General features: G+C 43.0%; 1 protein-coding gene across 2 annotated transcripts; it reads right to left on the bottom strand.

Annotated features, from left to right (window-relative positions):
* Positions 1-378: 378 nt before the first annotated feature.
* PDCD11 (programmed cell death 11) lies at positions 379-24,652 on the bottom strand. Of its 2 annotated transcripts, none has more exons than XM_041415829.1 (36): positions 24,595-24,652; positions 23,582-23,695; positions 22,877-23,014; positions 22,553-22,720; positions 21,779-21,940; positions 21,108-21,231; positions 20,604-20,785; positions 19,973-20,080; positions 19,324-19,530; positions 18,878-19,002; positions 18,248-18,308; positions 17,411-17,557; positions 17,043-17,294; positions 15,949-16,092; positions 14,929-15,129; positions 14,204-14,374; positions 13,623-13,839; positions 12,690-12,830; positions 11,626-11,741; positions 10,934-11,454; positions 10,408-10,470; positions 9,837-9,945; positions 9,257-9,346; positions 8,846-8,948; positions 8,152-8,329; positions 7,432-7,488; positions 6,532-6,654; positions 6,122-6,244; positions 5,758-5,953; positions 5,230-5,349; positions 4,757-4,897; positions 3,424-3,674; positions 2,625-2,793; positions 2,201-2,354; positions 1,453-1,618; positions 379-793 (listed from the first exon to the last, which is right to left on the bottom strand). In XM_041415829.1, the coding sequence occupies exons 2-36, from the start codon at positions 23,681-23,683 to the stop codon at positions 622-624; spliced, it is 5,502 nt and encodes a 1,833-aa protein (XP_041271763.1). In that variant the 5' UTR covers positions 23,684-23,695; positions 24,595-24,652; the 3' UTR covers positions 379-621. The 2 variants fall into 2 exon arrangements, with proteins under 2 accessions (XP_041271763.1, XP_041271764.1); XM_041415830.1 differs by having other exon boundaries at positions 23,582-23,690; positions 24,595-24,617.
* Positions 24,653-24,723: the final 71 nt, after the last annotated feature.

Below are 24,723 nucleotides of genomic sequence, written 5' to 3'. Positions count from 1 at the left end.
ATCCCTAGCAACTTGTTACAACAGATGGTTTTCCAGGGAGGTTGTGCAGTCTCTGTTCTTGGGGAAATCAAAACCAAACTGGGAGGGAACCTGAGCAACCTAGTCTTGCTGACCCCTGATTTGAGCAGGAACTTGAAGATCATCATCAAGAGGCTCCTTCCAGCTTCAACTATGCCACAATCCAGTGTTGCTCTGCCAATCTAGAGCATAAAGGCACCTGAGATAAATCTCTTGAAGTGTTAATGCATCCAAAAGACAAGAATCTTCTCTGCCATCTTAACAGTGAGAAAAATCAAACTGTAAGACATTACTGTACTTAGAAGCAGCATGTCATAACTGCAGCATTTCCCCAGGAAAGTAAAACAGGTACAGCTGATGTTTCTTTTGATTATAAAACAGTCTGTATTTAAAAACATGTCATCAACAGACCAGGATTATTTGTAACTTCTGGACAAAGCTGCAAACATTTATCAGATTGATTGTTCTTTCCAAGCTGGTTTGGTCACAGACCAATACTCTCCAGAAACTCACTGTCCATGGACAGTCACAGCAGAACTCCACATTTCTCAGTTCCCACACTGCACGGAAAGCCAAGTCTCTCTGCTTTCACTTGCACCACACTTAGGTGTCAGCAAGGGAACTCTTGCTCTCCACATACTCAAGTGCTGCTCTTTTAACAGCCAGGACACTTTCTGCTGTACCAAATTTCTTCTCATAATCCAGGTAGCGTTTGAAGAAGAATTTCATCTTCTTTGGGGCCAAGCTCAGGTGTATGACCCTCTCAAAGATGTCTCTGCAAGAAATCAAAGTGACTCAAATTACCATGTTTGTGACAGCACTCAATACTTGCCCTGTACTCTGTCTTTTAATAAATAGCAGAAAGTCTGGGGAAACATTCAGGGAAATTGCTGTGAAGTGCTGGTGCTTGAAAAAAGAGATTCCTAACAATTGGCCAAAATCTCTAAGTAGAAGCCTTCTACTTGCTTGCAGAACACTAAGGCTGCTGGTCAACTTAAACAAAGATCCAGGCACTGCATTGGACCATGGATTCATTAAGTGGATGTAGAAATTACTTCATTTTGTCACGTCTCAGGAAAAGAAATGAAAAAATATGGTTTTCCATTTTTATGTTACAAAGATTGATTATTCAACATTGATCTCACCCTTCAGATACAAGGCAATCCCTGCAGAGGGACAGGAGAACTTCAGTGCAGGGTCCCTAGTCTCTGTCATGCAGGCCACAACTTATAAATCAGCTCCTCTCTGCTCTATGCAACTCTTTGAGTCTCCTCAATCCCAGCAAGGATAAGCACTTCCACACACCCCATTTTTTGGGGGGGAAAATCCCTTTTGCTGCACTGTGGGAAGCCCTATACAACCTCACACTGCAGGGTACCTCTGCTCCTTTCAGGCGTGTTCTGCCCCTTCCCAGCCTGCTGCAGCACAACTCACCGGATTTCCTTCTGGCTGCCATGCTTGATCATGATGTCCATGTAGATGGACCAAACGTCTGTCCGCTTGGGATAGCTGCTGAGGGTGCTCTCAAAGAGGGCCTTGGCATGTTCTGTGTCCCCAGAATGGAACTCCAGCTGTGCAAACCTTGAAATGACATCCACATCTGGAAAAAGTAATGACATGTTACGGTATCACAGCAACTCTTCCACATGATCAAACACAAGAGAGAATTACACAGAACAGAGGCAGGCACAGAGACAGCACCATCTCTACCCAGAGACAAAAGGCTCTGTTGTAAAGAGGTTCTGGAGCAGGGTGGGATCAAAATGGTTCTGGACCAGGGTGGGATCAAAGTGGGAGACAGAAGGGTCACAGTTCACTTCCCATTTCAACTCTCTGCAGGAGAGAGAGGTTTATTTTTATATTCATAATATATCATGCAGCAACCATAGGCAGCCCCAGAAACCTGAGCTTAGACCAAGTGAACTTTTCTAGAGGGCTGTATAATTCAAAGCTGTCTTTGCTTTGGGTGCTTTACTTTTGAGCATCACAGCAAATTCTACTTGGTGCCTTTAGCAGAGGTGCATTTAGCAGTGACATCCAGCTTGAAAGTTCCTCTCCCTGAGAGTCAGCTGACTGCACTTTTCACTTATTACAAATGCTGTCACAGGCAGAGATATCAGACAGCAGCCCATCCCCTGTCTACAATAAGGTCCACAGTAAGGCTGGGGCAGAGAGAGCTTACGTTCTTTGGTGGGCAGAGCCTTGAGAGCACGCTCCAGAAGCCTGTGTGTAGCCTCAGCCTGGCCTTGCTTCAGGAGGAAAGAGGCGTATTTCAGCCACACGGATTTCTCCTGACGAAAACGCTTCAGCATTGTGTGGTACAATTCTTCTGCTTGCTGGAAGGACAGAGTTGGGTTAGATCACACATTCCTAACAAAGCCTTGTAGGTTTAAGACTCTTATTCTTAGGCTGGGTGTCTCTGAACACTTATGACATAAAAGCAAGCATCAATACATCCTTGCCCACTGTCAAACACAGCCATTAATTCCAGTTAAGAATAGGACAGGCCCAAAATCTGACAGCTGGAAGCTTACACAGTCAGCATTTGCAGTTTACTGGCATGCCTGAATGGGATACATGCCAGGGATCTGCTTGCACTCTCTTACCTTGCACTTCTCAGAACTGGCATAGATGTCACACAGATGCTGGAAGACTTTCAGAGGCTCATTGTATTGAACTGCTCTCTCAAAAACCTTCATCAGTGTCTCCTCAGTACCATACATGTTCTCCAAGTTCAGCAGAGCTACCCAGACGTTCAGCTTCTCCTGTTCTTCCCTTAAAGCAGACGTGAACAAGAATATTCAGCCTTTTGCCAGTCTTCACCAGGTTTTTGCAAACTACCCTGCACAGACTCACTGACTTGTAGCAGGCCTCCAGGACAAGAAACAGGACATACTGCTCCTTGAAACACCATTTTTGAAATAGAGCACAGCAGTTGATTCACATTACAGTTTTTATCATTGTTGTTTGTAATTAAAAAACAGAAGGTTGAGTCAAGAAAGCACAATATACTTAACCATGCAGTAGAGATTATTTAAGGTACAGCCCTATGGCAAAAGCAACAGGAGTTTCACCGTTTGTTTCATGTTTTGATTCAAGGACATCACTGACAGCATTATGCTCTTCCAAATGCTTCTGACTGCTCAGAGGAATATCTGTGCACTCAGTGACACCTTCAGGAGCTCCTGAGCTCATGACCTGCAGCAGGTCAGTGGTGGTGACTCGGGCCAAACCTTCAAAGGGCCAGCTGACAGTTGCTACCATTTAATCCTTCTGAGCTCACTAAAAGAGACTCTGTCACTCCACACACACAGACTCACACTGATACTACTGGTGTTCTTCCACCACAACTACCCCATCATGATTTATTCTTTGGGGCATAGAAAAGCAGAGCTCCTTTATTACCTGAAACTGATTGTTTTAAGTGCTCTCTCTGCCACAGCTCTGGCCTTCTCAATCTCTGTAGCCTGGAGGTGGAAAGCCATGTACTGCAGCCAGAGGATGGAGCTGTTGGGACTGCCCAGCACCAGGCGGTCAAAGTCATCTGCTGACTGGGGCTGCCGGCTCGGGTCCATTAGAGCCGCCTCTGCTTTGCAAAGCTCCTTCTCCTTCTTCTGCTTCTCCAGATCCTTCTCCTTCTTTGTTCGTTTCTTCAGCTGAAAGAGCAAAACAGGAGGACTGAGGAAGGGCAGGCACTTCATGGGGGAATAGGCAGCTCCAGCTAAAGCACAGCCAGACCTCACTATGTCCAAGTGGACATACTGCTAAGCAGTTTCCACAGGAAGAGATGAGGCCAACTGTTTAAAAGAGGATAAAAATGATACACACCCCCACCCTTCTTACACAGCTCACACCTCAAAGAAGAGCAGCAGTACATGAAATTCCTTTTTATTAAATGAAATTCATTGAGGGACCAAATAGTTTGCTTGTATGGCACCACAGCAGCAGGATGCACGCTTTGCCCTTCCCTCTCATTCTTCCATCTTTACCCTCCAGGCCAGTACTCACTATCACTCTCCTTCACTCTGTAAAAACCTGACCCAATTTCTCCCCATGTACAACTGGGGTGTGCTGCTGGATCACTAGGGTGACTCAGGTCTAAATCTGGAACTCACAGTGCCATAGTTCTCTGCCTTGTTACCTTGGCCAATAAAGCATCAGCCATGCATTGCCTTTAGAGAGGTGAGTTTTGAGGGACAGGGGAAATCCTGAAGAGCAAACATGAAAGGAGTTCATGAGCTTGTTTCTGATTTTGCTAAATTGCTCTCACTGGAAAACCTTTCTAAACGTTATAGCGTAAAAGAAGATTCTTTTTTGGTGCTTTTTAGTGTTTTGCTAAAAAAGAGTACTATAACTTGAAAGGTTTTTCATCGCCAGGTTTTTCTGTAAGTTTATGACACTCAGGAAAGTAAGAAACAGAGCTGACATTTAATAAAAAAGTTTTTTAACATTAAAATATTTGTTTGACCCTAAATACTTATTTTTTCAACACGTCAACATAAGAAAACCTGTTTTTCATGCAGCCATGCTAAAATTGGGCCTTCTCTCCTCTGCTTCAGAGGTAACTGCTACTAAAGTCAGTTTTCAAAATAGCTGAACAAGTTCTGTGTCAGCTGCCAAAGATGTTCCCTTGGGTTAAAAGGCTTTGCTACAGGAGAGACAGACATGCAAATACCAAACCATCACATTAGAGCCACTGTGTGGTGTCTCCTGTGCAGACAATACAATTACACAGTACCTTGGACTGCATATCCTCCTCCTCCTCGCTCTCTGAGCTCTCTTCCTTCTGATCCAGCACAGGTATATCCATTGCATTGTCTTCATCCCAGGTGAAGCCCATGGAAACTTGCAGCCTGGGAGCTTCACCAGGCTTCCTTACCTGTTCAGAGGAAGACAGAAAATGCCCTGGATTTCAATTTAAGGTTTTTAGATTGGATCAGACAACTGTTCTTTGCTTGTGGCATCTCCCCATATTCAGTACTATTGGCTTCTTGTACTTGCAAACAGCCCATCAGCAAAAACATTGACTCTGTGACCAGCTTTGCTGTAAATTATATTCCCTCCACTTCAAGCCATTTTCAGAGACACAAACACCAGCATGTGTCACTCTTATCTGCAGCAGTAATACTTATTGTCTTAAAAGTTAAACTGACACATATCGATAGAGCTAGAAGACCATTTCAGGCTCAGGTTTTCCTCCAAACTTCTCACCGTAGATTTCTTTTTAGCTGCCTCTTCCTCCTGGTCCTCTTCCTCCTCACGGTAATATACCTCAATTCCACTGTCATTTTCATCTGTTGGGCAGATCTTCCTCTTCTTTGGCTTTGCCTCCTGCAACAAGTGGAAATGAGTGGATGGTCAAGACCAACAACTGTGACGATCTTAAAGGCAATTCTGATCCCAAAGTCAAGAGCCTGACAGCAGAGAGGGCCGTACCCAGGCACAGCATCCCCCGCTACTCTCTCAGCTAACAGAGACAGAGGAGAATAAACCCACACTCAACTACAAGGGATGCAAAGACAAAGGGACAGGAAACACAACTGGGCTGTTATCTCAGCTCCCACCCAAAGGGAATAGTTTTTGATCTCTGTAATCTCCAATGCAATTTAATCTTTTTTTTTCCTAGTCTGTACAATTTCTCAGCCTCATCCTTCTGGGATGAGACTGGGATCTTCCCAGTCACTTCAGTATTTGAACCAACAAAGTCCTTTAGCATATCCTGTGCAAGCACACCCATACCTGACCACTTTCATGATTTCCTCTTCTCTTTTTTGTCTTTGGCTTAGGCTCTTCTCTTTTTTCCTCATCATCTGCCTCTCTTTTCTCTTCCTCTGCTCCATATTGTGGTAGGCCTAGGGATTCAGGCAAGACACTTGGCATCCCAGTGTCCTCAGGCAGGAGAGAGAGCTCAGTATGCTTTTCTTTTCTATTTACCCTGTGGTGCACCACCAGGAGTAGCAGGACAGAAGAATAAGAAAAAAACAGAGCATTTACAATGACTGCAAGGTTCTGAATTTGTTTAAGCCTTCCTGTATTTTATCCTCCTCCCTCTTCCCATCCTCTCTTTTAATTCATAGTCCCTTTTAAAGGACATTGGACCTACCTAAGTACTTTGGCAGTGAGCAGCTTTCCTTCAGGCAGGTACTTTTCATATAATGAATGTTTCTGTACAAAGTATGGGGAAACATTCTGGAATAGGATTCGGCCCAGAAGAGAAGTGGACAATCTGAGAAGAGGAAGAAAACCAGAAATAAGTATTCTGCAGCAGGAGGAAAGAAAAATAAAGTGCATTTGTGGCATCATCAGCTGTATAAAGTGTCTCAATAACTTTCCCTACTTTAATTTCACAGGCTTAGCACAGTATCCATGACATCTTGATTCCCACGAGTAAATTCATTTTGCAACCTCACATTATTCCAGAGACCATCCCAAAACAAGATTCCACAATCATTACCTCAAAATAAGTTCTCGAAGAAACATCACTTGCCAGAATCATTTTCTCAGGTTACTCACCCAAAGAATACACCTGATGGAGTGACTGATTTGACATAGCCTCTCACTAGCTGGCCTTTTTTAACATCCTTAATACTTTTTATTTCAATATCCTCCACTTTGCTGCTTATCTTTGGATTTAGCCTAAAAGAAAAGAGAGGTCAGAAGTTAAAGCACACATTTGAATAACTCACATTCTGCTCTGGATAGCAGAAAATAAATCAGTATTAACCACAGCTAGTACTCTCTGCAAAACACTGGATCAGAGACACCCTTCAGTTTATTGAAATGTACTAATGGATTACCTGCATCTCTGCCAAGCTCTGCCTAGCATAAGGGAATACATACGCTGCTGCAAACAGAGCCAAACACATCAGCCTGGCCTTCTCTGACACTAAGAAAATGAGGAGAGTGAAATGCTGTCTGAAATTTTGCACAGCATTTGCTTGGTGTTTTCCCTACTTATTTCTAAGATACTTAATTCCACACTTCTTAATTCCACAAGTAAGAAGGACAAAGCAAGAGGCTCAGTTTTAAGAGACATTTAGGGCTAAATCTATGATTTAATCAAAACTGTTAAAATGCAGCTGAACATTGAAACAACATACTTGTATTGCAAATTTAGTGGTAGAACTTTCTTCCCAAATAAGCAAACAAAAAAGATAAGGCCTAGAAACTATGACAAACAGAAATTAAATCTGAACCCACTTGAGCAGGTTTATGTTAAGTGCCAGACCCTTCAATGTTTGCTGATTCTCAGGAAAAAAATCTTTCTGAAGTAGGAACAAGTATCACCCCTTACAAAAATACACTCCTTATTCTTTTAACACTTCTCACTGATATTCCCAAAAAAATAACAAGAGTATTTCATGATAATTTTTTTACTAGTAGGAGATCACAGACTAGAGGGATGACACATACCGGGACTGCCTGAGAGATAACTGGATTTTACCATTCTCATTGGAGAGGATGTAACACCTGCATGGCAGAGGAGGGGGAGAAAACAGAAAGCTTTTTTACATGCTAAAATAAGCCACTGGTATAAAAGAAATATTCGCAGAAATAATAGCAGAAAAAGAAACAAAGCACTCTGTTCCTTCAAGCACTTTCTGTCTAATACAAACCAGCATGACACAATAGTTCATAAAGCTAGATAAAGGACTTCTGAAACATGTCTGCTTCATTTACTCAGTCTCTGCTGCCAGTACAAAAGAGTTAGAGATTGTTTCACCTGAAATCACTTGGCCTGTTGCACTGTCCAACACTCCCAACACGAACGTGAAGCAGGGAAATGTGATTGCTTGTGCATTACAAATGTAAAAACAACTCAATAGCCAAACAGCCCCACAAAGTCACTGCAGACCTGGGACACCTGGCCACCCTTAGCCCCATCAGTGCCTTAGCTAACAGAGTAGTTACTCTCAAAAAGACAGTCCATGAAGGCAGCTGAAAAGGGGCTTCTTCATAAATAGAAAATACAAGACTTTCACCCAAATATTTATAAGGGAAGTCAGCATCACTTCTTAGCCACAGACTGAGCTTATAGTCTGGCACTACCTCAAGGATCACCACCTCAAGGTCACCAAATGAGGATCTTTCTAAGCCTTGCAGCTTGAAGGAACAAGGAAGATAATTACTGACCTGACAATTTTGCCAACTTTGAAGCTCCCCAGAGGATCCTCTGTGTAAGTATCATTCAGGTGAAAGATGCTGACTTTGCCAGTCTTCCCACCTGGCAGTGTAATGGTCAAGCCAACGTGTGAAGTCACCTTTGTTACCATGCCTACAGAGATGGTGTCCTGCTCCAGTGACTGAATTCCTGAAAAAAGTGGAGGGAAAGGGCTTCATAACACCTCAAAATATGAAGCAAGAGGTAGTATGTTTGTGTAGCTAATTTTAGTTGCCTAGTCATATATCAAACCCACAAACTTTTGGTAAGGTGCAGTCTATGCAATCTTTGCTCACATCCATGATTGCCGTGGTAGCCCAGACAAGTACAATCTTTAGCTGCACAATTCCAGTATCCAGAGTAACTGACAAATGTTGATAAATGTACCACCTCACACCTGAGATTAGAAGGGAATGTGTTCAGAAGGGCTCAGAGAAGGGCTTCAGTCTGCGACACTAGGAAAGTGATTCTTTATTCTAGAGGCTTGATTTCGCCTGTCTTAGATGCTGCTACATCTAGGTCAGGGTTCCAGGGGTTAGTTCTGTTCTAAAGAGAGGTACAGCTTGGCTCTGGAGTGTAACATCTTCACCTGAGGGGCCAATGCAGGCCCAACTCTGAGTAAAGTACCACTTGTGGTGGGGTCCTGCTGTTAAGGCTCCACAATACCTGTGAGTGACAAACAGAGGTTTGTTTCGGTGGCATCTGTTCCAGTCACTGTAGCTGATATTGCCTGGCCACTTTTAAAGCTCTTTTCTGGATGTTTTAAGACCTGAAATAAAAGACATGTTTACACTTATTTCCAGAAAGGAAGCTTTGCACAACTCTGATAGTGTTTCCCCTATGAACCTTTACACTTCCTATAAACATCTTTGATGTGCAGTTGACTGATAGCTCAGCACTGCTTCAGTGGCTCTATCCTGAGCTGAACTAGCTACAGGCACAGTACTTGCTTGTCAGCAAGGGGCAGCAATGCCAAAGGGCAGAGCACTGGGTTATGAGTTCACACAGACATCAGAAGTGTCTGCAGCCATTACTTGTGGCCAAGCATACGGGAACAAAAAAGTAACAGCCTCTTACCTTGGTGTTCAGAGACAGCAGCAGGTGAGGAACTCTTCCTCGAATGTCCGGGGCAACTTCTACCTCCAGCCAGTTTTTGAGCACGTTATACTAAAAAGACACCAAATAACCAGACAAGACAGCATGAGACCTTGGGGGAAAAAAAAATCTTCCCTGGCAGAAATTTTTCACTCATTTTTAAGGCTAAAAAGAACTAGTCCAGCCTTGCCCTCTGCACCAAGCAAAACTGGTGTTTTGGATTCTGTTCTTACAAGCATAACACTGCTGTGGTTCACAGGCAAGTGCACACAGGGGATCAGCAGCAAGTACACTTTGTGTGGTGGCATACTCCAAAGCCATTTTACTACAGCCTGCTGGCAACAAACAGGCATGTCAAAGGACAAAGAGGACAAGCCAGCCTGACTCCACCAAGCACCAAAAATTTGTTTCCTTCCTCTACCTTCCCTGCAGTTGCCACAGGCCACTCTCACAGTTAATGAAGACCATAGTCTTCAATATTTAGGTCAGAGCTAAGGCCCCCCAAGGTCATGTCCACTTGCTGCCTTCCCCAGCACACTTCCTGAGAAGACTCTGACCTCACCTTCTTTACAAAACAGGTGACTGTCTGTCCAACATCATAGAGTCCAAGTTTTTTGAGGGACTTTTCTTCTTTAAGGTTCAGCATTGCTGTGAATTCCCCTTCTTGTTCACTGTTTGGAAAAGAAGAAAGAGGACATCAGTAAAACAGTTTTGGTCCTAAAGATGAAGATGGAAGTTAGAAACCCAGGGGAAAGTGGTGAGCTAGTACTACTGTGACAATGTCTTTCACCCCTCCCCAGCTGCATTTTTTCTGCCAGGAATTAATTCTTCCCTGATCATAAGAGGAAATTTTTCTGATAGGAATAGACATGACAGAGTCCAGATTGGCAGAACCGGAAGCCAAAAGGACATTCAAAGGAAATCATGTGCTAAGAGAGCACTGTGATGTTTAACACAGCTATAGGACCCAAGTTAGTGTGAAAGAGAGAGTAAGAGACCTTGCCTCACTGCACTACATGTGGAGGTTCTTGCTCATGGCCAGCTCCTTCATGAATGAAAGGTACAAGGGATGGGACATCCAAGAATACAAGGTCTGTAAAGCATGTGCAGACAGCACAGAGGCCAACACTTACCTTGGTCGAATGCTGAGCTCTGGAATGGATTGTGTGAAGTGTGGATGGGTGATTGGCAGGCACCTAAAGAGGAAAAGGATCATAGTTTCTCATGATCTCCCCAGGTCCCAGTCACCCATATTTAATGCCTTTGCACTGGCAAAAAAACCCAGATAATGCAAGCCCTCTAAAACTACAAGAGCCTTCCAGTTCCAGTTCTTCCAATGACTATTTCAGTAGCAATTTAGGCAACCAAAATACCCCTCCAAATTTAGTCCCTTGTGCCTGTATTTAGGGCTTCCACTGGATCTTAAGAGTTTAGACATCTTTTTTTCTTGCAACCTATACTCAAGATAAATACAGCAACACAGATAGAAAGCTTATTTACTGAAAGCTGGATCTGGAATAGAATATAATAGCAGATTTCCTCAGGCCTCAACTACTCCAGTAAAGGCAGCTGTAACAGCATCTGTTGACAGAGGGCCTAGATGACATGCATTGAAACACAAACTGTTTCATCCTCTGCATTCCTCCAGTGTTTTCCCACCTGTGAGTATTCACATCTCTGCCTCCAATGACTCGAGCAGTCACTTTCTGTCCGGCTTTCAGAGTAGAAGTTGGAAAAGAGCCTATGGGCACTTCATCCAGAATCCGGGATGCATGGATAGAACCCGTCAGCTTGTCATCAATAGCTACAGTGACGTGGGTCGGCTTGACGGATTTGACGGTACCAGTAACAACATCCCCCGGGGACAGCGAGTGTTTCACAGCAGGAAGCGTCTCCTCCAGGGCTGTCTCTGACTCGCTCCGCACCCTTACAAAAACATTCTTCTTGGCTGGGCCCTGTACTGCTAACAAGACTCCATGGTTGTTCTCCTTCACGGTTTTTAAGGTGGCAGAGATTGTTTGTCCCACCCTCAGTTTTTCCGAGTCGAAGCGGAAGGTGTCGTTGAAGTGGCAGGCGATGGGGACAGCTGCCAGCTGGCCTGTCTCCAGCAGAGACACGATGGCAAAGTGCTCTGTGATGTGCTGCACCACCGCAGAGTGCTGCGAGTTCTCTCGGAGCCGCTAGACAGAAATGGACAGAGAGAGTGACTGCTCCTGCTGAGATCTGGATTCCCTCCACTCTACCTCCCACAGGTCTAAAAGAGGAAACAGCCCCCCTTGAAATTTATTAATCAGCTACAGTTTGCCAGACAAGCAGAAACACACAAACCCAAAAACTCAACACATACTCACTCGCTTGGGTCTTTGCTTTAACAGTTCTTCCCGAAGAGAAACATGCACCTCAGATGTGAGGGCATCCACATGAAGAACCAATGCCTTCCTTTTCTCACCAGGAGCAATATTTTTGGCTACAAATGAGAAAAAGGAGATTATATCCTGATGACAATGAAGAACTCTGAGCAACTGTCAGAGTGGTACATGACAAACACAAAAGGTTTAATTCCTGATGACCAAAGACTGCTTAATCACTATTGTATCTAAACCAGATTAGTACCAAACATGTAAGTCTATTTAAGAACAGATTCTCCCAATATTACTGGCAATGAGGAAAAAAAGAGAGAGCTTTGTATTTGGAAAAAGTCTGATCTTTCTTGGAAAAACTAAATTGATTTTATGAAGACACAACTCTTAAATAATGAAGACAAGGCTGACTAAAAATAAGGTCAAGATAATATAAAAAAAGATTTTCCCACCATTTGCACAAAACTATCATCAGTCTATCTGTTGCTAAGGAAAAAAAAACAAACTCTTCTGACACAGAAGTGCTGGGGTTATTACTTCTGCTGAAGTTAGAGGTTTATCTTGCTTTCTCTGGTTTATTCATTACTTCAGCAAATGTATGTTTGGTTTTGCACAATGTGACATCTTTAATTTTTTAATTGGAAAATTATGGTCCTGTTTTAAAGTCATTGATTTTTCAAGAAAAATTGACAGCAATTTTAGATAGGTATTCCTTGGAGTATGCTCTTTCTAAAGGAAGAAGAAAAAAAACCAAGAAAGCTGGAGCTTGTACTCATACTTGTCTATATACAATATGGTTCAGCAAAGTCTCTCTGAGCACAAACTAGATGCCCAAAATATGAGACAAGATTAACAGAGCCACAGGAAGGTTTATATCAAAGTTTCTGAGTCACACAAACAGGCCAGCAAGACATTGGGAAACTTAACTACTCTTCAAGGCCATTCCTACTCTGATCAGACTTCTCCCTGTTAGTACCTCATCAGCAGAATCCATTTTGGGAGAGGTTTCAAAGTACAAGACTGAAAACTAACACAAGCAAAGGAAAGACCCTCACCTCCCAAATGGTAGCGGGTGGCAGTTACAGACAAGCCTGTGACAGAGCTGCCACTGAACAGTGCTGAGCCATCCTCCCTCACATCCTGCACGACCAGATGCATCCTCTTCCCAGGCACCAACTCACAGATGCCAGGCTCTCCTAAATAAAAGGAAGAAAAAGTGGGAAATCAGTTTTACTTATGCTGTTTCTTCACAAAACAAAGACAAGCCTTTGCATTTACTCAGTGGTACAGGAAGCATTAATCTACCTTCATAAGGGAAAACAAAGCCTAGGCTCATGAATCTGTGGAAATACAAAGTAAATTTTAAGAGCTAATCAAAGCAGAAACCCTTTTGTGACATTAAGGACCTAATAATTTTAGAGTGAGTATTTTCCCATATTTTACAAACACTGGCACCCAGCATTGTATATGGAAAAAAGCAAAAGCAAAACAGAGTAACACCAGAAGTACAAAACAGACCTGTCACTTCACAATTACAGAAAACAAACATTAAAAAGTACCAGATATAGGAAGAATCTAAAAAGACAGTCAGAATTTGATAAAAACACTAGAAAAACAGCATGTGAGAAAACCCCTGCTGGAAGACCTATAATGCATGTAGTTAAATCTATTTGAACAAACTCACCCTCATGTGAGTACTGTGCTTGGGTTATCACAAGCACTTGATCCAAAATCAATGCAAGAGGCTTAGGAGACTTCAATGAAAAGAGCAATTTCTTTGGCTTGTTCCAGCTGTACTTACAAAAAGCCTCTTGTCAATGGCAGACACTGCACACACATCCTTTTTCTAATAAGCTGCTTTGGGAAGTGAAGTCTTTGCTTGAACTGAACTTTTTTTCACTTAAATGTTTTTCTTTACTTGTTCCTTTACAGCACTTTTTTTTTTTTTTTGACTTGATACCCTTTAGCAGAACATTTATAATCTTTACCTCTTTTCAACAAGTCCCTGATTTCTTTCAGCTCCTTGAAATATTGATTCAGGAGGCCAAAGCTCTCTGCAGCAGAATCTCCTGAGCTGCACTCAGACACCTTCAGATTGAGGAGCACACGCTGCTTCTCCTCATCAATGCTCATCACCTTTGCAATCACAGTCTGTCCCACCACGAAGTGGTCCTTGGTGTCTGTCACAAACTTGTCACTCATGCTCTGTGCAAAGGAAACAGAGGGCAAGGTTACTGAGCACGGCTGGTACTGATCAACCACCCACAGAGCTGTTCAGAAGGGTCTGAATTAAACTTCATGTAAATGCATAAGAGGCATTAACAAAGACTAAGAAAAACCCATCAATTAAAATTAATTACTGAGGTCACATGAAATCCTTGTTGAAGCTTAAGCTAACTTGAATTAAGTGCTTCATTTAGTTTTGGAAGTGATTTAGAAGGCAAACCTAAACCCTTTTACCCTGAGGCAGGAAGCTGTGCAAATGCAGGGCCTGCAGCCCAGTTGCTCCCTCCTTGTTATTGTACCTGATCACACACATGCTGCTTACTGAAATGGAGGCATTACTTACCACTTTAGGTGCCAGTCCTGTCACACCAAAAGGGAACTCCACAAATACTCCAAATGGCATCACATTCCTCACATAACCAGTCAACAGCATCCCAGGCTGGATTTCTGAGAAGCTTCTTACAACTTGCTCCTCCTGTACAGCAGAAATCACTGCAGACTTTCTACTCAAGATCTGAACAACCAGTTAAGAAAATTGGGAAAAGATGAATGAAAGCAGCACGATGTCAACCAAATCCCTCAGTGCTGCTAACCATTGGGCTAAAGCACTTGCTGCAAGTTAATAAGTACAGGAGTGCTAAATGCTGTAATTCCAATTTCTGTCTTGGTCTCCCTACACAAGAATTTAGCAACTCATGTCTCTTAAAACTGCTCAGCATTAAAGATACATGCTTCACAGCACCAGAAATATCAACTTCCTAACAATTCAGTTCAGATTTTTTATATAAAAACAGCAAATTTTTTCCTAAGGTTGTGATAGGTTTAACAGCCCAGAAGCTGGTTGGGAAAACAAGTCAGCTGACAACCTAGTTCTGAAGAGATTCTAGCCCCAGCTGAGCCTCACTTCCAGAACAAGTTATAATGTCTCTTTAAAGTATCATTAGCATGACAGGCACTTCCACTTCACACTAGCTACAGTAATCTTATGCTGGTTGCAGATACTCTGGAACCCTGAGAGATACCTCCTTCCCCACACTTTGTTTGCCTGGTCGAGGTGGCAAAGGATACAATGTGCTCTCCCTTGTCACTTAGATACATAACTCTGGGCAGGACGTCTCCCTCTTGAAGACAGTGCCACAGGAGCTTGGAGGCAGCAACAAAGTCAGAGAGGTGCAGCATGGGGATCCAGGCTACCACATTGTCTTCATCTTCTAAGATGGAAACTTCTAACCCATTATCTTTCTTCTTCAAGATTTTCACATCAACAATCTGAAAAGAGAAGAAGAACAGTGATATAAAATTCCAAGTGTTTTTGAACTCATTTATTTTGAGGCACAGGGGATGGGATGTGATGTGCTGCAGGGGATTTAATGTTGCCTCGCAGCTATACATGAAAAACACTCACATCAACAGGGCTGAGCTAAGAAGCATGACAACACTGCAGGTAAAATAAAAACTAATTCTCAGCTCCCAGAGAAACAAAGCTGGAAACATTCTCTTGGTTGTAACTTTTCATTTGAAGGGTGAAGGGAGCAGTTTCACCAAGATTAGAACTGTCCTGTTCCTGCATTAGCATCTCAGCTCTCAGAGAAATAGAGCTGGAAACATTCTCTTGGTTGTACTTTTCATTTGAAGGGTGAAGGGAACAATTTCACCAAGACTAGAACTGTCCTGTTCCTGCGTTAGCAAGGTCTGCAGGGAGTTGGAAACTGTTTATTGCAAAAACAGAGAAACATTTCAAAACATTTCTCTAAAGCTTTTATTTTCCAGGGAGCAAAAGCAGCTGGTTTTAGAGCAAGAAAATCAGCAGCATCCAGAAAATAACAAAAAATAGAATTCCACCTTAGGAGTAGAAGCACTCATTGCTACCTCCAGAGGGACTTTCCTGGGACTCCTTTATCCTGACCTCTGAAAACTGAGATACCATTTTTGATCCAGGAGGTCAACCACAGAGTAAGAAATGCACATTTAATGCTAATCCCTGATTACTGTCAGCTTTCTTGAAGCAAAGTTGTTCAAAGTGATACCAAATCATATGGAAAATGAGTAGGAAAAGGCTAAAAAGGAATCAGCCACTGAATTCAATACCTCTCCTATCTGGTACTTCATTTCCTGCTTCTCCTTTGGAGTACATTTCCATTTTTCCTCAGGGCCAGGTTTGCTTGATAATCTGAAGGACAATAAGAGTCTTTCCTGCTGAGGCTCACATTTTAAGACCATTACTTTAAGAACCTGAAGAAAAAAATAAATTATAAAACACAGGTTAAGTTCAGCTGAACCTCCTCAGTTTGCCACCACCTACAAAAGAAGACAGGGACATACATACACAGTTAGACTTTTCTCTCACACCTGAGGACAGCAGGCCAGTGGCTAGAACTCAACAGGTTCAACCACAGACAAATATCAGAAGGATATTTTCCCTCAGAGGGAAAACAGAAGTACATAATCATTAAATGAGCTTGTGAAAGTATGTACCAGGTCTGTAGCAGAGTTGAGAATAAAATCCAGATCTCCAGAACTAGTCAGAAATTCTGACTAGAAAATTACCTTTCTCCTAAGCCAACCAAAAAATAACAGAATTAAAGACAAATAAAAGCACCAGAAAAAATAATGAAGAGGGCTGAGATCTCTAACTTTGCCCACAACAAAAACCAGAACTGTAACCTTTCTCCTAAGCCAACCAAAAAATAACAGAATTAAAGACAAAGAAAAGCACCAGAAAAAATCATGAAGAGGGCTGAGATCTCTGTAACTATGCCCACAACAAAAACCAGAACTGTGAATAACACAGTTCCTAAAGTGCCTGTAATCTGAAACCAGCAAGACAACTGGAGTAACACCGAGGCAGAAAACATCATCCTTATGATTCTGTAGCATCCTTATGATTTCCTCAGGAGAAACAGCAGAACTTGAACTCCAGACTTCTACTGAGAATCAAGTCACATGACCGTGTTCTCCTATAGCACAGAGAGCCTAGAAACAAAGGCAAGTCAGACATACCCAAAGAAGAGCTGCCCTTTTAACAACCCACCCTGTTTAAATGGAGCACAACTAAGTAATAAAGTGAAAGGACATAATCATCTCTTGGTGTAGCTGGCTCCTCAGGTAAATCCACATTGAAGCCAACTGCAGATTTCTCTTTCACATTAAAACACGTGGCAGAGCAGAGGTACATTAATTACCTGGCCTTCATAGAAGACTTTATCTGGACAAGATATGGGTTCTGAGCCCAGCTCATTCTTGGGTACCAGACCTTTGACATCGTTGTAGAACTTCACAATGCAGCCAAACTCCCTTGCACACACTACAAAGCCATGTGTAATCAGACCTGGTTTTGCATCTTCATAATTTGAGAGGACTGGAAGCTTTGACTGAACGAGACTTTTCTTTAGAGTAAGGATCAGCTTCTTTCCTCCAGGATTGCACTCTAGCACCTATAAGAATGGAGTACAGAGGTTCAAAAAGCATGTCTGCCCCTGCCTGATCAATCCAGCTGCTAAATACTCAGAAGAGTGCAAAGCAGCTGAAGACCCTGTCTAGCAGCTCTCACCCGACACTTGACTTCATCTCCTACGTTGTACTTCTTCTCAGGCTGCTTCAGGATCACATCAGAGAGATGGAGGGATGGTACAAGTCCTCTAATCCCATCAGCCACTTTCACCTGCATCCCAATGGGTTTTAGAGAGAGCACTTTGCCCTAGAACCCAAAATAGGGGAAAAACTCGTAAATTCATCCTGAAAAGTAGACTGTGGTCAGACAGAAAACAGCCAAGACACTACAACACCTACAATCACCAAAGCGAATCACATTTTTAAAAAAAAGTAATCTTAGACCAAACTACATTCCACCCAACTAATCTGACCTGTTAACTTTTATAAGTTCATAAGATTGTTGTACTTCATAAGATTGTTGTACAGCCTCTTTTCTTTAAACATAGACTACCTCTGCAAAATTCCTATTGATGCCAGCAAGCTAGAATTGTTTCCAGAGACATATCCACTACAGCCATGACACAGACATAAAAATCATGAGTAACTTTCTGCCCATCAGCTTATTGTTCAACCATTGTGATTGTTCAACCATGAACTTTGACTGCAAGGCAAGTTTTCATTTCTTTCACTTAAGTCTTTTTAAAAATGTACTTATGGCAACAAATAAATGACTGACCATAGATAAAATTTGATTGACTTTGCCATATCATGAATAAAAACATGAACAAAATGGGAAGAGTATTGCATTCCACTAATCAAGTCCTCCAAGACAAGGTTTCTCTCACTTTCATCTCACTAGTCTGGATCAGAAGTTGGACACACATATTAGGCAGGAGTGCACACTGGCAAGATCACTGTTTTAAGTATAATATGCTCAGGTCCTTCAGAAGCTCACCTGCACCACATCACCCGTGTGGATATCCTGGTACTGCAGAAACCGTGCTTCAATAATCTGGCTAGAGAAGAGACAAAGAGACCAGTCAGTCATCTTGAAGGAAACCCAGGATAAGAGAGTCCCATCTCTGACTTGTCCCAAATATCCATTATTCCAGACACTCCACAGTGTTCTACAACTCCAGAGCTGTGTTTTACTCCAACTGACCAATCTCCAAAAACAGCTCTTAGGACATAAAGTTCAGGGAGGTTCACCAGGCTCCATTCCAAGTGACAGTCACACAGTTATGGCCTCATGAAAGGAGAACCCATTATCTGCTTTGCTTAAAGCCACAAAGTTGGAAGTACTAAGAGGGACTTTAGAATACAAATGAGCTGCTAGATCAAGGTTTGATTTCCTGCTGAATCGTGATCTTCTGCCTCAGCTCACCAATGATACTGATGGTGTCCCAATTCCACAGAGTATGGGGAATATGTGCAGGATGCCCAGACAACCTGATGTGCCACAACATAGATAAAAGTCACAAACCCCAAATGGCAAGTTCCAGTCCCGCAAAGCAGTGTAATATTCCACTCTCAAACACCTTTCTAATTCTTCAACCAGTTTTCTGGAAGAGTCTGTCATACTCACTTCTTCAGAGATACAATACACATCTCATCCATCAGGCTGTAGTCAATGATCCGACATTTATGTTTGGAACCTTCCTTAAATGCCCCAGGTTTAAAGGATTTTCTGGTTTTTGAAAGATGTTTCAACTACAAAAAAAGGAATTACAAGTGAGTGTTTGGAAAGTGGAAGCACTGATATGGGCCCTAGATTGAAGTGGCAGCATCCGACAAAACTGTTCCTCTAGCATTCTCTTTGTGCAGGTTTCACCAGCTCTTCCACAACAACCCTCCTACATTTAAATTCAAACAAGGGGATGTATCATTTGACAAACATCTCACATGCTATCTTAATTTTATTGCATTGCCTCACAAAGAAGATAAAGGCACAAAATAAACCCCTCTCCTAGCCCTCTTTCCCAGCAGGCTCAGATAGATATGGAGGACTTGCCTCGCCAGCCTGGCACTTACCCGTGCAAACGCAAGAGTGCCATCGTCAAGCTCAAAGATGGCCCCAAACTGTTTGTAGAAGGCTTTCACGGTGGCCTCCTCCAGCACTGCCCCCATGCGTGGGCCGGGGAGCTGGCGCGGGGCTCCCCCGGCGTGCAGGAAGGGCGAGCGCAGCGTGAGCCGCACCGCCCTCGACGTGGGGTGTACAGACAGCACGCAGGCCTTCACCTGGGAACACAGTGCTCACTGAACAAAAGGGGACAAAGGCACCTCACTCATGCTCATAGACATTCTGCTTGGTACTTGAACTTTCTGTCCACATGCAAGCACTTTCCAGAATTGCTACTAAGACATTGCTTGCTTCTAACAGCTTCACCAAGGAGGGATTTTTGCTTTTGTCTGTTTATGGACTAGGCTGGTATCAATGCAGGGAGGGGAACATGACCACACAAGTCATGTTTCTATCCCTTGCAAATTCCAGGTTTCCCAAATAAGTCTTTCAGGAATGGCTTTGTTATTTACAGCTTTAAAGCAGCCACAATAGTAATTCAAGTAAAAGATATGAAACAAGCTACTAGACTTAAGATTTCAGAGATAATTCCACAGAAATGCTGGAGAAGATAAGAGATGTTGTAAGCAAATAACTCTGGGCATCCTCCATCCTCCTTACCACTTGATCTGGAGAATAGCTCATGGATTTCTCTGGGTCAATGTGCATGAAATCCACAATGCCAGTGAAGTAAGACAGAAATGTCAGTTTCATCCCAAGTGGGGCCACCTAGAAAAAAGGAACAAAAAGATGCCAAAAAAATTTCCATGCTCAGTTTTCATGTACCAGAGAGCAATTAACACGTTTCAAAAAATGGCACTGTCAGTGTTAATCAACAAGCACATCACGAGAGACAGAAAAACTGCTAACAATTCTGCTTTGCACACTCTGGTGAAAAAACAATCCTTCTGTTTTTTGATAAAGCTGTGTGTATTCTGAATACTGCTATCCTGTTGAATATTTAGCAGTAAAGGCCAGAAAACACAAAATTATTGAAGCTCTGCTTCAAACTCCATCAGCAGCTTCAGTCTGAAGCCTTTATACTCAGGGCATCACAACCAGAATTGAGATCAGACCTCAGGTGAATGCAGTGGAGGGAAGTGTCTAGCAGATTATGTTTGCTACTTCTAAATAATTGAGACCAACCAGAAATTTTCCAGGGCATAAACTCTCATCTCTGCTTCACCTGTCTCCTGTCTTCAACAATGCTCAAAAGACCAAGCCAACAAAAGAAACCCAAACAAGAGCTTACCTTCTGCACTCGAGCTTTCACCACCAGCCCTGGCAATAAATTGGAGAGTGCCCAGTTCTGTCGCTCTGTGGCAATGGATGCAGCCACCTCCGATCGATCAATGGACAAACAGACCACCCTGCCCTCGTTCTTCACTTCCACAATGAGGCAGTTCAGGTTCTGGCCTATTTTCAAGTCAGGCCCTACAAAGATAAGTCACAGCATAAAATCTCTAGCAGGAACACTCAGTATTTCCTCCCACTCTTTCCAAAGCTTTTACAGAGTTCCCTCTCAGTCTATGTGAAGTTTACTGCCAGCAGGGCTTGGAACACAGTCTCTCAGATCAGGGGCTGAACACAAAGGCTTGTTGCAGACCAGCCACAAAACTGCTGCTTGCAGCAACCTGCACAGACACCACCTTGACCCAATCCCACCAAGGTGCACTAAACCACAGATATAATAAGCTCTAATCCCTGTCATTATCCACGTCCATTTTAACCCAGAGCCTCCTGCACTAGTTCTTACCTTTCTTGACTGCTTTGATGTAATTTTTGGCTTTCTCATGAGGCAGGAAAGCATGAGTTCCAATGACACCAATATCTATGAGGTAGCCATGGTCTTCCACACTCGACACAGAGCCAGAGAGCAGCTGTTGGGAGGAAAGCACTGCAACTCAGCAATGTAATGAAGCAGCTGGGTCTTCAAAGAATGAACATATGGTAAGAGATTCACCACCCAGAGCAGTAGCAAGAACACTACATTCTTTCTTATTACACAGCTCACCTAGCAGTGAGGACTTAACTCTACCTTTATCTAGCTATATACAAAAGGAACTCACAAACTAGTAGGAAAATAATTGTGATGCTCAAAAATAGCAGGTGCATACAATCATGCAGCTGAAAACACAAAACAGAAACAACCAAGCAATTTTATATATCACTGCAAGCTATTGTATATATTACTCTCTGTAAAAATTAATAAACTCAGAAATAAATAATTAGATAACTTGGCCATATTGAAACAGAATAAAGTGAATTAATTTCACGAATGACAACCTGGAGACAAGAACTAAACCCACCCTCTCCTCACAGGTCACTTCCATGGTGGGAGCAGCTCCACACTCTGCTCTGATCCCATGTAAGGACAAACTGAAATGCAAGAGCCCTGAGAGGCTGTGACAGACCCACAGAACTTACCATGCCTGCTGCTAGTGCTGTAGAGTTCAGGCCCTTGTTGACCTTCTTGGGGTCAATCGATAACTTGACACTGCGACGTCCATCGTCTCTTTTCTCAATGCTGGTCACGATGCACCTGACCAGTGTCCCTGGAGAAAACACGTCTGGGAGCGAATTCAACTCCTGCCCAGCAACATGATCAACAGAGAAACATACAATTTTTACAATGTTAAATAACATAAGGCTAGAATTTGTTATTGAAGCAGATTTTGAAAACAAAATCCCATAAGAAAGTCCTGTTTCTCTGCCAACGCTTCAGTAACAGGCAGGAAATGCCACAAAAACTTGAATCTCAATAGAGAAGCAGGAATGACACTATGTCACGTCAGCAAGACTGAGAGGCTTTGCTTAAAAACACTGTGTGGGCTGGAGTCAGGAGACTGCAGCTAAGGAAACGTCTACAGAGCCAACAGTGACCCTAACCTGGCCTCCTCCTTCAGCAGAGAAAAACACCATCACCAGCAAAGGGACAGTGCTAATCCCACATTCCACACCACCTCAGGAAAACTTAGGCACTGCTGACACCAGAGAGGCAGGGTAACTGTAATTATTTCATTTTGTTTTTTCTAGCAGTCAGCTGTTACCAGGAAATTGCACAGTTTGCTTGGAAAACCCAGTTCCAAACCAAGGTCAGTCAATGTCAGGCTCCTAAGCAATACCTCAGGGTTGGTTCTGAGGTACTAACAACACACTCTGCCTCCAAGCACAAATCACAGCCCCAGCCCCAGGTCTCACCTCCAGGACTTCTCCTTGGGCCACCTGCTTGGTCAGCAGTTTGCTGTAGGCATCGCTGATCTGCGTGACCGGCACAAACCCGGAGAGGCCGTTGGGCAAACTGATGGCGAGCTCGTAATCACTGACCTCTTTTATACAGCCAAGGAGCAGCATCCCCTCACTGAGCGCCTGGGAGGGCAGGAAAAGTAGCATACAGGCAAGTCAGTGATAACAGGGGGACAAGCAGTTAAGTTTTGTATTTGGCAGGTTTAGGGAGGAAAAACATGCCATTTTTACGTAGCCCAGAAAAGAGAGGCACACAAAATCAAACATTTATGCACCAACCTCAATTGTGAGTGGTCCAATATTCATAACATTGTCTTTAACAGCAGCTTTAACAGTTTTGTCTGCCTTGAACCTTTTCTGCTTTTCTTGATCTTTCTGGCCCCTTTTTCTCTTCAGGGATTTTTCTTCATGTTGAACCTAAAGCATATTACAAGCACAGAAGGTTAAAAAAATAAAAGTGGAAAAAGGAACAAACTTTGCACTATGGCAGAACTCTGCTGCCATGAATAAAATACCAATTTGGACAAAAAGAAGAGAACCATCTTGCTAACTGTTGTCTGTCTACATGCAAGTCTTCCAAGTTTCTCCTTTGGGCCAAGGCTGATTACTTATAAAGCTGAATCTTGGGAATAGAAAAGAGTGGTGCAAGAGATCTGCACCACACTCTACTAACAGAAAGACCAACTTAGCCTGCATCCAGTAACACCAGGCTCACCATGCAGCACCTTGGGATAAGATGCTTGTGGAAAGTTTAAAAGCTACAGCCTGACCAATTTTGACTGAACTTTCTCAGTCATCACGTTCAAGATGTAACAGGTATCAGGGATCCTTCAGAGATCAGGAGGATGGTGGATGCCAGCAGACATCCATTTTTGGGAGTCCTTCTGTAGTTTAGTGTAGAAGTAAAAGGTAGAGAGGGCTGCAGTCAAGTTCTGACAGAGGAAGAGCTCCGAGAAGTTAATCAAGAGCATGCAAACAACATACATCAAACAAATTGTCCCGCTCTGACTTTGGCTTGGGTGTTTTTCCCTCTGCAGGTTTCTTCTGGATGCCTCCTCGAGGAAAGTTTTCTTCCATGGATGCCATGATTGCACTGCTCTGGGACAAATGACAAAAGCAGAAATGAAACATACAGTTTTTGTGCTTATTCCTCACAAATACTGAGGTGACATGAGTGAACTACCTCCAGAACAAGAAAGACTTCGGATAGCTGTTCTAGTTATCAGTGACAAAACAGAAACTCACATCCAAATGGATTTATTCAACACTTGACTGCAATGAAGTGTTGCAATGATCTATCTAAATATGCACGTCCATAACTTTTTACTACTGTACAGCTCCACTGAAGTATTACAGTATTCACTTTTAAGGCACTTAAATACATCACATATATATATTCATAAAACTGCTTTAACCGCATTTTGCCTAAACCAGTCTTTATTCTATTCAGTGGCTGAATTTACCAGCTTCAGTCACCAAGGAGAAAGCTGTGAGCAAAGCACTAGATAAGCTTGGCTTGCATTTTTACTTTTTGAACGCTACTTTTTAATTAATTACTTATGATTAATATAACTTGCTACCTCTTTGTCTAAGCCATAAGTATATGCATATAAAATAGGTGTTTAACCTTACTATTTCAACCAATAAACAACACCTTGCTTATTTGGTCACAATTCACTTGTTACTACCACTAATAAATAATAATATATAAAAGCAGTTGCTAGTCCTATATTATTATTGCTTATAGCGTTTATACTATTACTTACACCATTACTTATTATTAGCCAACAGCACTTCTACAAAAAATAGAGCTGAAACCTTATGCTGTCAAACTTCAGGCAACCTGTTAGCCATACAAAACTTCTTTAAACGGAAAGCACACGATAAAGCGAAAGCCGTCAGGGCACGCTTCAGCTCGGGGCTCGCTGAGGAACACACACCTCCCACGGCAGGCAACCAAGCCGGCCCCGCTGCAGCGGCATCTTACCTGCCCGGACCTGCCCGGGGCCGCTGCCAGGGGGAAGCGCGGGATCGGGACGGAGGCGGTTCCCGGGAGCGGGAAGCGCACGCGGCGCCGGCCGGAAGCGGCGCTCGGGGCTGAGGGCAAAGGGCGGCCGGAAGTGGCG

The sequence above is a fragment of the Onychostruthus taczanowskii genome, unplaced genomic scaffold, assembly GCF_017590055.1.
Source record: "Onychostruthus taczanowskii isolate IOZ18803 unplaced genomic scaffold, ASM1759005v1 scaffold5, whole genome shotgun sequence".
Taxonomy (NCBI): Eukaryota; Metazoa; Chordata; class Aves; order Passeriformes; family Passeridae; genus Onychostruthus; species Onychostruthus taczanowskii.
Note: the sequence above shows the minus strand (reverse complement) of the source record. Positions and strands in the feature narration are given on the sequence as shown.